The sequence below is a fragment of the Candoia aspera genome, chromosome 1, assembly GCF_035149785.1.
Source record: "Candoia aspera isolate rCanAsp1 chromosome 1, rCanAsp1.hap2, whole genome shotgun sequence".
NCBI classification, from domain to species: Eukaryota; Metazoa; Chordata; class Lepidosauria; order Squamata; family Boidae; genus Candoia; species Candoia aspera.
In genome coordinates this window covers 318,475,193-318,490,078 of record NC_086153.1, presented here as the reverse complement: position 1 = coordinate 318,490,078, position 14,886 = coordinate 318,475,193, and the positions used below count along the sequence as shown (strand labels likewise).

Genomic DNA, 14,886 nt, shown 5'->3' with positions numbered 1-14,886 from the left:
GTCTTAGCGCTTTGTGCAATGTATCATGGTAGAACAATCCTGTTTTAATATTGTCTCTGAACATAGACAATAGGTTAAAATTATGAAACATATTTCAATATATCTATATTTTTTCAATGAGTGGGAGGCCAGGTTCTAAAGATGGACAAGAACTTGAGTATTACTTGGTCACTTTCTCCCAATGTTCCTGCTCTTTCCACTTTCTCAACTAAGTCTTCCGTATTCCCAAAGGTGTACAAGCAACTGTATACTTCTGGCAAGCCCACAATCACTGCATATGGTTAACTGCTTTGTTGTGCTCTATTGCTACCCAGAAGCTAGTGTTCAGCGAGACAGAATTCCTGAGTGTTTCGTTCTGAGTCTGGAGGCTGCAGATCCCCGACTCATTAGTAGCCATTCAATCACTTTAATTTGTTTTAATCCTTCTTTTCTAAGTCTGCTTCACTTGGTTTTTGCAGCTATTTTTAATAACATCTCATCATACATACTTACCTAGACAACAATGCTGTCTCTTTCCAAGTTTCCAAACTTTCCTAAAGCTCTTCACAGTAGGAAAAAACATGCATAATTGAATACAATATACATCAACTAGTAAACAAGCACATAACAAAAGCTTTAAAAACAGTAGGAAAAAAGAAAGAACAAAAGAGTAAGTAATTTGCAAATAAAATTTCCAGTCCTGATTATTAGAAGTTGGATTGTTGTTTTAATTTATGAAGACTTATTGCTGGATTAATTGAGTAAATATCAGTTATTGACAATATTGTGCTAGCCAGTAAGTCCCACTGAAAGCAATGGAACTGCTAGGTAAATCTACATAGGATAGAAATGAGGAAGCACTGTAGTCACAACAATTATTGCCATAGTATTATTTATGCATAATATCCTTTCTTCCAATGGTTCTGATTGCATTCAAATGTTAAAAGCATCCACATTCATATTTAGTAATTACATCCAATGTACGGTGGATCTTTAATGGAATGTTAATATAAATGAAATGTGGTTCTATATACCTGATTAGTGGATTACATGTTGAGTAAATTGACTTTACAGAAAAAATTAAAGATACCTATACCTGTTTTTCTACTGCAGAAGGGGACCTATGGAAGACACAGTACTCCTGGAGAATTTGAACAAATTGTTGGCTTCTACACAAAAAGGAAGTATCCTTTTAAACAAGCTAAAAACTGAACAAGAAAATCTATCTAGACATCTATCCAGTCTGGATAGGGAATTGATACGAAGTCAGGTGAATCAAGCTGAGCAGCGGTGGAAACAAATGGAGGACTGTCTTCAAAAGAAACAGTTCTGTATTGCAGCAGAAGTGGAGGAGTTTAAACTTTGCATGGACAAAGCACAGGAACTCCAAAGATGTTTGCAACAGCAACATGATTTGCAAACAGGCCTGGGTACTCCTGGTAAAGAAGAGCATTCATGCCCTCTCTTGATTCCTTTAGAACTACACATCCTTAAACATAATATTTCTTTGTTAAAAAGAAATGCTGAGATACAGATGAAAAGAATGTGGAGCAGTCCAGGAAAAACAGCCTTGGAGAACACAATAAATGATCTTCAGCGTCAGGTAGAAGAATTAGAACAAATGACCCCTAAAGAGAATGTCCAGATAACTGACAGTCATCCCCAGATATATGAAATAAGAAAAAAGATAGAAGATGCCATTTTGGAGACCAGAATTTTAATGCTCCATCCTGATGAGAGGGCAGCACTTTATCCAGATGATCTTCTCTTGCAAATTAAATGTTGTAAGGCTGTAATCAGTGATGCTGAAGGAAAAGAGCCAGCTTTTATGAGGCTAGCAGATGAAGCTCAACATGTTGCTTCTCACATGCCATCAAAGGAGGGTTCTGCACTTAGCATCCTTTCACATGAGTTGCAAACCGGTTACCAACTCCTTATTTTGAAATCATCTCAGAGGTTACAGCAGCTGGAATCTCAGCTTGGAAAAAGAGAAAACCTTTTTGCAAATATAGAGAAATTTGAAGCACAACTTCAGAAGATGAAGACAATGTCTAGCTTAGATGTTGATAAAACAAGTCTAAAGTCTGAGTTTGACCACATGCAGAATCTTTTAGAAAAGACTCCCAAGAAGATTCAGGAGATGGAAACCCTTGTAGATGCAAACTATTGTGATGCTGAAGGATTAAATGCTTTTGAGCAACTGTTTCTAAATGATTGTTTGAGAAGCCTGAGGATTAGAGCAAAGAGGATCCATAGGGTAATCCAAATTAAGGGTTGTTTAGTACAAAACAAAATGGAAGCCTATAAAAAATTCTCAGAAGAGATAAGGGCTTTGCAGCAGGATCTCAGCAATCTTCTTTTTGATGAGCTGGAACTAGATCCAGAGGAACTACTGTCTAGGAGTCAAGAGATAAAAGATAAATTGAATATGCTTAAAGAGAAAACTTCAGCCATCCAGTCACGTTTATCATACTTGGACCAATACCAGGAGATTTGGAAATGGCTGGATCTGAAATGGGATACGTCACCTCTTGATGAACTGAAAGAACAGTTTTGCAAAGCAAAGGATAACCTTGACAAGAGGGTTAAATACCTAAAGAATTTATTTGCAGAATATGACAGACATCAGATAGTTCTAAGTGAGATTGAGGCTACAGTGTCTAGTATTCAGAAAGAATGTGGTGATTTAAAAGATCTTACCAGTTCTACTTCTGAAACCAGTCTGATAATAGGAAAAAAAATGATATGGAGAGTTGAACATGTTAGATATATAACTCAGGAAGCATTCAAGCTGTTCAAGAAAAATAAAACGTTTAGCACCTCTCTTAAAAAGACCAATGTGCAGCAAATAAAGTCCTTAGATGCAAAAATAGATGGGCTGGAACAAATGATCCAATCTATGATATTAGCTAATCAAGAAATATACAAGTATGAACAAGGTTTCCAGAGCAAGCTGGGCCACAATTTAAGGACTTTAAAGCAAATTCAATCTGAACTCCAACAGCCTGTCCTACTGGACTTGAAAATTCAAATGATTCCCTATGAAATGATGTATTGCAAAGTGCTTAAAGGTGCTATAGAGGCAGAAATTTGTGCTGCTGAAGATATAATTAAAGAGAAATCATCTGCCCAACAAACACTTCCCCATCCTGAGAGTTTAGATAAAGAAATAGAGGAATTCCAAAATCTGAAAATACAGCTGTTAGCAGATTTTGCTGAACATACAGTAAGTAATCCTGGAAGTTTTGTTTTCTTTGTAAACATGTCAATGATTCTTTTAAACAGCTGTTTACAAAGATGTTTACAAAGATTTCATTTGTAAACAGCTTTATAAACTCTGACTACTTCCACATGAGGTTTTATTTCCGTGGTTTCTTCATTCATATTTTATAAGATATCAATATAACAGAATCTATTTCTAGTCCTTGTAAGTTTTCTTTGACTCTTTTTTTGAGAAGGTTAGATTAATAATGCAATTTTTACCAGTTGCATTTCCATCTTACTTATATTGAAAGAATCTGTGCTTGATGGATTTATAGAAATTAAGTTGGCAGGACAAGGCCATTTGCCATTTGGCCCTTGACTTTGGAATGTCCTCACCACCAGCCTCAAATATTAATAATTTTGAGACACAAATGAACATTTTTATTTAGAATAATATATGGTGAGTTTTAATAATAAAAGCTTCTGGATGTTCCTTTGCTAGCAGATATTTAGTTCAGATTTATATGTACCTTTAATAAAATGTTTCTTCATCTTGGCTCCTATATCAAGTAAGCCACCTTTAACAAAACTGATCATTTTTCTGTATTCTCCTGCCCAACTTTCACAGCCTTCCATCACTCAAACAATTTCTGCATTTATTAAATGCTAATTTAAAACAGCAAAAAATGAAAGTGGATCACAAAATATTTAAAGACAATATGGATGCTAACTAAAACATTTACGAACTAAATATAAATTTAATAAATAAATATGCAACTTAAAAACAAACAATAGCTATCTTTCAAAAGCCTGGTGAAATATTCAGCAGAGCCTTTTTTCAGTGTAGTTTTAACTTTGGAAAATGGTTAAAAAACAGCAAAAGGAGGACCTCTATAGGCTCTTTGACCACCAGTGAAAATGTCTATCAGCTAATAGACATGGAGTTAGATCAGGGCTAAAATGGCATGCCTTGGAACTCCAGTGCAAGAAAACTTTTGGGAGAAGATAATCATTTTTCAGCTCACATAACACTGTTGCTGTCAACTATCTTTTATTTGTGCAGGGAGCCTTAGATGAAGCCTTTAAAATGGTGAAGCTTTACAACAAAGCTGTCGAAAAAACTGCAGATCTCCTCAGTCAGTGTGAAGCCTTTCTCTCTACTCCACTGCTTAGTTTACACAAGCTAGAAGAGTCTCATCTTGACTTTAACCAGAAACAAGAAGAATCTGAGGTTGCAAAGGCTGAAGTGGAAGCATTAACCTATACTCTGAAAAAGTCAATTAAATCAAAAGCCAAACTGCAGATGGAAAAAACACTTGGTGATCTAACTGCTAAGAATTTGGCAGTAAGAGAGCAGAGCCAAAAGGGAAATTCCTACATTCAGAGGTAGGATGAGCATTTCCATCATTTTAGGAATATATGAAACTGCCCTACGCTGCTTCAGAGCACTGATCTACCTAGTCTAATATGGTTAATGATTATTAGCAGGCACTCTCCAGGGTTTACAAGCCCTACCTGGACATGCTAGAAATCAAACTTAGCATGTTCTGAATGGAAGATGTATGTTGAACCTCTGAGCTACAACCCTTCCCCATTTTGCCTTGTTTGTGTTACAGCCTGATTTTCCATTGAAATACTGAGCATGTCTTATAATGAAAACACAGATATGCAAGTATAACAATGTTAATTCTCAATGAACAATTTCAACATAACAGTATCCTATTCCTGCCAGTGTCCCTTTCATTGCCTTCTATTTTCAAGTCTCATCTTCCCTTTCACCCAGAAGGTGACTGTCCCTTTGGTAGCTGTTCTCTGGGCATCATCTCCTGATAAGCTTCTTGGTTAGGATGTTTAGGTGAAGCAGGTGGATGCTACTTTAGCTTAAAATTATACCTGCTAGGCAGCAACTTCTTTCATTCATGAATAACATATACTTTTGGTTTCAAATATATTGCTGATGGTTAAGACAGTTTGAGTCTTTAATATTATTACTAACAACAATTTTGAGAGCTGCAACAAAATTCTATAACATGTAATGCTTCTTAGCAGAATTCCAGATAGCCAACTAGCCAACAGTTCCCTTGCTAGAGAATTGGAGACATGATTACTCAAAAAAAAAAAAAAAATTAAGGGAATGTACATAGTTTTCACTATATTATATATTTGTAGTGAGCAATGAGATGGGATATATTGAGAAGTAATGACTGGGCTATTAGCTTCAGAGCAAAAATGAATTACAGCCATGTCTATTCAATCAAAGCTTAGTATGTTGTTCACTGCACCATGATTCAGTATCACACACTAGCCTAAAATGGTGGGTCTGGAAATATTTGCGCATTTTTAATGAAGTACCGTATAAAATGATTGGTAAGATCTGCCAATTTCTCTCTTTTATATCAGTTTTATTTCTACCAGTAGGTAAAAGCTGACAATGCGTAATTCTATTACCTGGATAAATTACAATAGTTTTATTTAACTACTGTTGCATCTATAGATATATGGGAAAATATCAGAGTTTCAAAAAAGCCAATGAGAGGATATGTGCCGAGCTTAACAATGCAGAAAAAGTCCTTTGGAAGTCTTTATACCATGTTCCAGTGTCTTACAAAGAAGCTTTACAACATTCAGAACAAAGCAAGGTGAGGACTGTAATCATCACCACCACCACTACCGCCATCACCACCATCATGATCTAATATTTTTATGTATTTCTTTTAATGGCTTATAATTTGTATGCCTTCAGAAGCAAGGTTACAATAGAAAATTTGATGGACTTCACACTGGCTATAAAAATTATTTATATTCCAAATAATTATTAATGATAGTCTTCAAAAGCTGGCTTAGATTATGGTCAAAATGTGCACAATGAATGCAAGTCTGTATTAAACCTGGAGCAGCTGATTGCAAGAAACAGAGACTTTTTGGTGACTGCTTCCTTACTGTGAAATATACAATTTCAGATACAAATCTGCTGCTTATTGTGGGTGCTTGAGATACTCTGGCTTGATTGTTGCAATTTGCTTTGGTATTGTTATAACTTTGTACCTGACTTTTTTCTGACTAGATGATTGAAACTTACTGTTTATATTTTTCTCCCCTTTATAGACGCTGTCTTCACAATTAGCTTCAACCAAAGAGGATCTAATGAAGTTGAGGCGAGACTCACAATCTCTAAGCTTAATGTGCAAAGAAAATGGTGGAGTGCTGATTGTACCCATTGTATCAATGCTGTGGCTGAAATGGCTCTGTTTGTTCAATACTGCAAAAGAATGGGAGGGCAAATGTGAAGAACAGAACCAAGAATGGAAATCTGTCAGTGAAGAAGTGAGTAATAAGGAAACATTTAGGTGACATTTTCAAACTCAGTTGTCTATGGACTTGTTTGATTGTCTCAAGTACAGGAGGATTTAAAAAGATAAAGCTGATCATCACTGATTCTTTTATTCATATGACCAAATTTTCTATCTAGTTGGAACGAGAAACAATCATTCTAGACAATCTTCAGGACGAACTGCCTGAGAGCCTCCAAGACAAACAGCGAGCGACCAAAGAAGAACTGCAAGCATTTCTGGAATCTGCAAGCAATTATATAGAAAATGTGGATACTGAGAAATTGTTGCTACGCTTAATACTTTGCCGATTAAGGAACATTCTGAGTGTCCCTGAAAGTTTGTCTGGAAAGGAAGGTCTTCCTATTGTAGGTGAAATTCAAAACATGCAGCAACGTACAGAAGAGTAAGTATAAAGCAGTCTATTGCTGAGTGAGGTCCCACAACGTTTTTTATAAACAAAGTTTAATTCTGATTTCAAAATACCTTCTGATGGTTTTTCTTCCTTGACTTGAAGTTTGAACTCCAAATTATCTGGCAAATGTGTAAATATTCCAGACAAAAAGTGGTATTTGTAAAAAAAAAAATACTAGGATTTACTTCTTCACACAAGCTTTCCCAGGATGAATGTTGGAAGAATGTTTTAATATCTGTTTACACCCAATTTTTCATGCATTTGTTTTATTAAATATCGTATTGTTATTTCATGTGATGCTAGTACTAACGCCTCCCCATTCCCAACAACTTTGGGTAGTTCATAAGAAAACATAAAAACAATAAAACAATAAAAACAAAACAATAAAAAAGAAGCAAACATGACAAAACCAGGCAGCAGCATGCATGTGCACACCAACCCCCCCACACACACCTCAAAAGGGGCTACACCCGTCCTAGCTAAAAACCTAGGGGAAAAGCCAGGTCTTCAAGGCCCTTTGAAATACCAGAACACTATGAGCCACTCAGATCTTGGGGAAAACCTCATTCCGAATGGCAGGTGCTATGGCAGAGAAGACATGCTTCTGGGGTCCTGATAGATGTACAGTATTTATTTATTTCCATTTATATAGCAGCCCATCTCACTTATGTGACTCTGGTCAGCTCATATTGACATTGCTTAATCAAAGGAAACTGGAGTGCACCAACCATGCTGAATTGAAGCAGCTGAGCAGATCCTAGGGAAATAGGCAGCCCCTCAAGTAGCCGGGCCCTATGCCATGTAGGGCTTTATAGCTAATGACCAGAACCTTGAATTGCACCTGGAAGCAAACTGGCAACCAGTGCAGCTCACGGAGCAGAGATATTATGTGAGCGTACCAAGAGTATGCCTGTCACTGCCTACACCACATTCAGGACCTGTTGAAGCTTCCGGGTGGTCTTCAAGGGCAGTCCTATGCATTGCAGTAGTCAAGCCGTGAGGTGACCATGTCATGTGTGATTGCCTGAAGGGCCTCCCAGTCTAGTAATCTGTCTCACCAGATATAGTTGTACACAGCTGCCATCTGCTCATGAAGGAGGAGTGTGCGTCTAGGAAGACCCTCACATTACACACTACTCTTGAATGGCGAAATGCTACCCCATCCAAGGTTAAAGATGGAACATTCCCAGACCTGGGTGGCCCAAACACCCACAGCCACTCAGTCTTGGTAGGACTGAGTGCAAGTTGGTTCCTCCCCATCCAAACCTGCAGAGCCTCCAGGCACTGGAACAGAAACTCAACAGTCTCACTTGGCTGGTCCGGAGTTGAAAGATAGTAAAAATAATAATTACTATACAACATATTTATATAACATAAATGTATATAAATTTAGCTACATAAATGAATATATATAAAATAAAATATTATCAAAGGTAATAAATATAATAAAGGGGCCTTCTAAAATTTTACACAGTGACTGCTGTGTAAAATTTGTATGAGTTAAATAATTATTTCTACAAAAGTATGATGAACTTAAGAAGGAACACAGATTTAAACCTTTAAACTTCCAGTCCCTTTCTTGGATTGTTGTTGTTTATTCGTTCCGTCACTTCCGACTCTTCATGACTTCATGGACCAGCCCATGCCAGAGCTTCCTGTCGGTCATCAACACCCCCAGCTCCCCCAGGGATGAGTCCGTCACCTCTAGAATATCATCCATCCACCTTGCCCTTGGTCGGCCCCTCTTCCTTTTGCCCTCCACTCTCCCTAGCATCAGCATCTTCTCCAGGGTGTCCTGTCTTCTCATTATGTGGCCAAAGTATTTCAGTTTGGCCTTTAATATCATTCCCTCCAGTGAGCAGTCTGGCTTGATTTCCTGGAGGATGGACCGGTTTGATCTTCTTGCAGTCCAAGGCACTCTCAGAATTTTCCTCCAACACCACAGTTCCAAAGCATCAATCTTCCTTCTCTCAGACTTCCTTATGGTCCAGCTCTCGCAGCCATATGTTACTACGGGGAACACCATTGCTTTAACTATGCGGACCTTTGTTGTCAGTGTGATGTCTCTGCTCTTAACTATTTTATCGAGATTGGTCATTGCTCTTCTCCCAAGGATTAAGCGTCTTCTGATTTCCTGACTGCAGTCAGCATCTGCAGTAATCTTTGCACCTAGAAATACAAAGTCTTTCACTGCTTCTACATTTTCTCCCTCTATTTGCCAGTTATCAATCAAGCTGGTTGCCATAATCTTGGTTTTTTTGAGGTCTAGCTGCAAACCAGCTTTTGCACTTTCTTCTTTCACCTTCATCATAAGGCTCCTCAGTTCCTCTTCGCTTTCAGCGAAGTGGTATCATCTGCATATCTGAGATTGTTAACATTTCTTCCAGCGATTTTAACTCCAGCCTTGGATTCCTCAAGCCCAGCATGTCGCATGATGTGTTCTGCATACAAGTTGAATAGGTAGGGTGAGAGTATACAGCCCTGCCGTACTCCTTTCCCAATCTTAAACCAGTCCGTTGTTCCGTGGTCTGTTCTTACTGTTTCTGCTTGGTCGTTATACAGATTCTTCAGGAGGCATACAAGATGACTTGGTATCCCCATACCACTAAGAACTTGCCACAATTTGTTATGGTCCACACAGTCAAAGGTTTTAGAATAGTCAATAAAACAGAAATAGATGTTTTTCTGAAACTCCCTGGCCTTTTCCATTATCCATTGGATATTGGCAATTTGGTCCCTAGTTCCTCTGACTTTTCTAAACCCAGCTTGTACATCTGGCAATTCTTGCTCCATGAATTGCTGAAGTCTACCTTGCAGGATCTTGAGCATTACCTTACTGGCATGTGAAATGAGTGCCACTCTTCGATAGTTTGAACATTCTTTAGTGTTTCCCTTTTTTGGTATGGGGATCTAAGTTGATTTTTTCCAGTCTGATGGCCATTCTTGTGTTTTCCAAATTTGCTGGCATATAGCATGCATTACCTTGACAGCATCATCTTGCAAGATTTTGAACAGTTCATCTGGGATGCCGTCGTCTCCTGCTGCCTTGTTATTAGCAATGCTTCTTAAGGCCCATTCAACCTCACTCTTCAGGATGTCTGGCTCTAGCTCCCTGACCACACCATCAAAGCTTCCTATACAGGTCTTCTGTATATTCTTGCCACCTTTTCTTGATCTCTTCTTCTTCTGTTAGGTCCTTGCCATCTTTGTTTTTGATCATACCCATTTTGGTCTGGAATTTACCTCCGATGTTTCTAATTTTCTGGAAGAGGTCTCTTGTCCTTCCTATTCTATTGTCTTCTTCCACTTCCACGCATTGCTTGTTTAAAAATAATTCCTTATCTCTTCTGGCTAACCTCTGGAATTTTGCATTTAATTGGGCATATCTCCTCCAATCACTGTTGCCTTTTGCTTTCCTTCTTTCTTGGGCTACTTCTAGTGTCTCAGCAGACAGCCATTTTGCCTTCTTGGTTTTCTCTTTCTTTGGGATGTATTTTGTTGCCGCCTCCTGAACAATGTTGCGGACCTCTGTCCATAGTTCTTTGGGGACCCTATCTACTAAGTCCAATCCCTTAAATCTATTCTTCACCTCCACTGCATATTCCTTAGGAATATTAGTGAGCTCATATCTAGCTGATCTGTGGGTCTTCCCTAATCTCTTTAGTCTGATCCTCAATTGTGCAATAAGAAGTTCGTGATCTGAACTGCAGTCAGCTCCAGGTCTTGTTTTTACCAACTGTATAGATGTCTGCCACCTTTGGCTGCAAAGGATGTAGTCAATCTGATTTCAGTGTTGTCCATCTGGTGAAGTCCATGTATAAAGCCATCTCTTAGGTTGCTGGAAGAGGGTGTTTGTTATGCACATTGAGTTGTCTTGGCAAAATTCTATCAGCCTGTGTCCTGCTTCGTTTTGTTCTCCCAGGCCATGCTTACCTGTAATTCCAGGTGTCATTTGACTGCCCACCTTAGCATTCCAGTCTCCCGTGATGAAAATAACATCTCTTTTAGGCGTGTTGTCCAGTAGGTGCTGCAGATCCTCATAGAACTGCTCTACTTCAGCTTCTTCAGCATCTGTGGTTGGGGCATATATTTGGATCACTGTGATGTTAGATGGCTTGCCCTGAATTCGAATTGAGATCATTCTATCGTTTTTTGGATTGTATCCGAGCACTGCTTTAGCCACTTTACTATTAATTATGAAGGCTACTCCATTTCTTCTGTGGTCCTCTTGTCCACAGTAGTAGATCTGGTGGTCATTTGATGTGAAGTGGCCCATTCCAGTCCATTTCAGTTCACCGACGCCCAAAATGTCTATCTTTAATCTTGACATCTCACCAATAACCACATCCAATTTGCCCTGGCTCATAGATCTTACATTCCAGGTTCCAATGGTGTGTTGATCCTTAGAACATCGGATTCGCCGTTCACCACCAGCACCGTCGGCCGCTAGCCGTCCTTTCGGCTTTGAGCTAGCTGCGTCATCACGTCTGGGGCTAGCTGAACCCATTCTCTGTTCCTCCCCAGTAGCATTTTGACCATCTTCCAACCTGGGGGTCTCATCTTCCGATGGTATACCGACATATCTCTGGTTGTACTGATCCATTGAGTTTTCACGGCAAGAATACTGGGGTGGGTTGCCATTACCTTCCCCAGGGATCGCCTTTAGTCTGACCTCTTTGTCATGACCTTCCCGTCTTGGGTGTCCCTTCATGGTTTAGCTCATGGCATCATTGAGGTGCTCAAGCTCCAGCACCACGACAAGGTGATGGCTGGGATTAATAGGGATTAAAGGCCAAAATTCCTGGAGAGCTCAACTTCAAAATACATTGTGGTCATTAACTGGGATTGAAGGGTTTGCTTTTCCCTTTGTTTTGGTTTAGAGAAAGTTCTGGTTGGTGGGTGTATGTAAAAGAACTGAAGAGAATACTCTTACTAGTATTGCTAATGGAATTTCTTCAGGCTCTGTCAAAAGGCTCAAAAGGAAAAAGAGACTGTGCAGTCTGAGATTGTATACCGGACCAAGTGCAATGAAGAACTGGAAGCTATGAAGACTTCATTACAGGGCATCATATCCCAACTCTGTGACATAGATTTAGAAGCCCCTAATGAAAAGGCATTGAAACTTGAGGTTGGTAAGAAGCTGCTTCTGTGGGTAGTAGACTAATAAGTTTAAGCTAAAGAAAATACTCTGTACCCAATTCTTGAGTTGCAAAGTGCTGTATCACTGATCTGTGGTCCTTCCAATAGTAAGCCACAATTTTTAGAATTGCTTTGTTCTTTTTTTTCCTTTTTTGTTTAACTGCTTAACAGGGTACACAGATGTTGTCATCCATACACACCGAACTAGGGAGGGAATGCTGTAAAGCTTTTCTTTTCCACTGCATTTTGTGAAAAGCAGAAAGCTCTTTCAACTATTGCTTATTTGGATGACCAATTTATTGAAAAGACTGTATAGAGAATCACAGAATGCTAGCTTTGGATCAGAAAACAGAAAGGTGCAGAAATCCATAAATGAATCATTCCTGATAGATGGCTGCCCAGTCAGTCAAGGAGACTATGCCATTTACAGAAGTAATCTGTTCCACTAACACCTTCCCCTATTAAGAAACTTCCTCTAATGTTTAGCCAAATTTTGTTTCCTTGCAGTTCTTACACATACCCTTTATTTTCACATTTGTTCTCTTACTGTGAAATAAGAAACAATTTCCAATATTTTGGTATCTTGGAATTAAAACAAATAATTGTAAATGAAATGTATCTCCCAGCAAGAGATCTAAGTTATTTGGCACCAAAATGTATTTCGTAGTTGTTGTTCTTTTCCTGCCAGAGGATGTAGACCAGACTGAGTTTCTAGGCCGCAAATAACAACATCTGTCAAGTTTATTTTATCCTGTGAAAATGATACCCATCATGCAGAACTGGAAGGAGCTGTTTTGTCTGGATATTTTCATTAAGATGACACCAAAACAAAGGGCCCAGCAAATGTACTTTTAGTCACCTTTTGTTGTTACTTCAAACTAATTTTTAAAAATGTTTTTAGGATTTTTTGTTCTGAATCTGGAAAGCTCTTTATGGAGCTTAAATCAAACAAGCTTTTTCATGTGCCTGCACTAGAATTTCATCTGTCAATAAGCCCTGCCAGTACAGCGAAAAGGTATTGGGTTTAATGTATTCTCAGTGAATTGAAAAGCATAATAAGAAAACAAAGTAAGTATCTCTCAGGTTTTGCTCTGCAAAGCTTTGTCTTGCAAAAACTACCTGTTTGTACCTGAAGCATAGTGGGAGAGATCATTCCCTCCAACCAACCTTGAAGCAATTACCATCTTTTTTCCTCTTAGGAGATTCAGAGCGTAGTTGATAGCAAGAAGCAGATCATGGAGGACCTACAAATCAAGTACGCTGAAATATATAAAATAGTTCCGGTTGATATTGCAGTGCATTTGGAAGACTGCAAGAGAACATTACATGACCTGGAAGAAAAGGTAGCATCACCCTGGTCGATTTTAAAACTTAGGGCAATTGTTGCTGAAACCTCATATTCCAGTTACGTTTTGTTTATTCTCTAGAAAATTATATTTGGGGTTTTGCTTTCCATGCTAACAAAGTGTATCTACGTATCTTCAACTATAACTATAGTTTTCTTGTTCACTATCCCTTTCACTAACCTGCCATGCAGCATTTGAACAATCCTCAGATAATTCTGTAAACCATAAAATATTGTGCCTGATTTACACGTTACTCTAACATGTTTGAAAATCCTGACTTTAGAAGGCTAAACTAGTTTCCTAGGCTAGGACTAAGCAGACATCTTAGAAACATTTGGCTAGATAAGGATCTTTATTGCGGGCAGGATAAATGTCTCTTATACCCATGGTGACTCATGGCCTGTTTTTCCTGCCCTTCTCATAAATCAACAGCCACTTTTGCATGGTGTTGCTAGTCTTGATGGGAGTGGTAGTTGAATGTTTACATAATGGGCAACTCTGGCCTGAGAACCACTGGCTTTTATACTTTCATACCACCAAACAATTTTATTATAGCTTAGAGAAATGAATGGACCTAACCTGGATGTTTAATTTTTAAAAGTAGAGATAGGGTAATTAAAGAAGAGTGGAAGGACAATTCATAATCTGAAAGAACTGATAGTTTAATTTTTAAGTTTATTTTCTGTTTTCCCCATCCAGTGTTGAACTTTTCTCTTTACCATGGTAGGTCAGCACAGAATTCCTGAAAAATTCCCCTCACTACAGCACAGAGAAAAAAATAGAAGACATTAACAAAGGGCTGCAAGCTGTTGAAAACATGTTACAACAGAAGAGCAAAAACATTGCAAAAGCAAAAGAAATTCAGAAGGTAACATCCCACTTCTCTGCTCCAATTCAAGCAATGAGCTTTCCTTCCCCAGCTGATATTCATTCTGCCTCCAGAGCTACTTGTTTAAACCAGACCTGTCTTAATCAGGTATAAAGTGGTATTTTTAAAACAGAAAGAATATAGGGGCTATAGCAGGCATCAGCCATCTAGCAGTCCCCCAATGTACAGAGATTATAATTCCTATGCGGTTGGCCATGGCAGCTGCTAATTTGAGTGGCGGGGAGGCAATCAAAAGACTGCAGCAAAAGGGAAAATTCATGCAGACCACAGATTGCCCATCTCTCATGTATTTCATCTGAGCATAATGATAAAAATGATGATCCTTTTAACAGAAGATGCCAGAAGCTGGACGTTTTTCTTACTATATTTTTGTTGAAAGTTCAGTTTAGGTCATTTTAGGTAGTTTCTTTCAATCCCTTCTTAGATACCCAAATCCTGCACAATTTTCAGCAATTGTTATTTTTATTTATAATATGTATACACCATTGTAATTTGAGTCACCTCCCAGGGGTTTATAATTTAAAAAAACAATCAAAGCTGGGAATAAAAGCAATAATCAATAAAAAAAAATATGAACCTAGTACA

General features: G+C 38.4%; 1 protein-coding gene across 1 annotated transcript in view; it reads left to right on the top strand.

The window, feature by feature from the left end:
* SYNE2 (spectrin repeat containing nuclear envelope protein 2) overlaps positions 1-14,886 on the top strand; it is a 263,282-nt gene that overhangs the window by 115,523 nt on the left and 132,873 nt on the right. The window contains exons 49-56 of the mRNA XM_063289046.1: positions 1,096-3,205; positions 4,247-4,569; positions 5,699-5,822; positions 6,289-6,507; positions 6,653-6,918; positions 11,887-12,055; positions 13,266-13,409; positions 14,140-14,280. Of these exons, the coding sequence (XP_063145116.1) occupies positions 1,096-3,205; positions 4,247-4,569; positions 5,699-5,822; positions 6,289-6,507; positions 6,653-6,918; positions 11,887-12,055; positions 13,266-13,409; positions 14,140-14,280 (3,496 nt within the window). The remainder of the gene's footprint in view (positions 1-1,095; positions 3,206-4,246; positions 4,570-5,698; positions 5,823-6,288; positions 6,508-6,652; positions 6,919-11,886; positions 12,056-13,265; positions 13,410-14,139; positions 14,281-14,886) is intronic.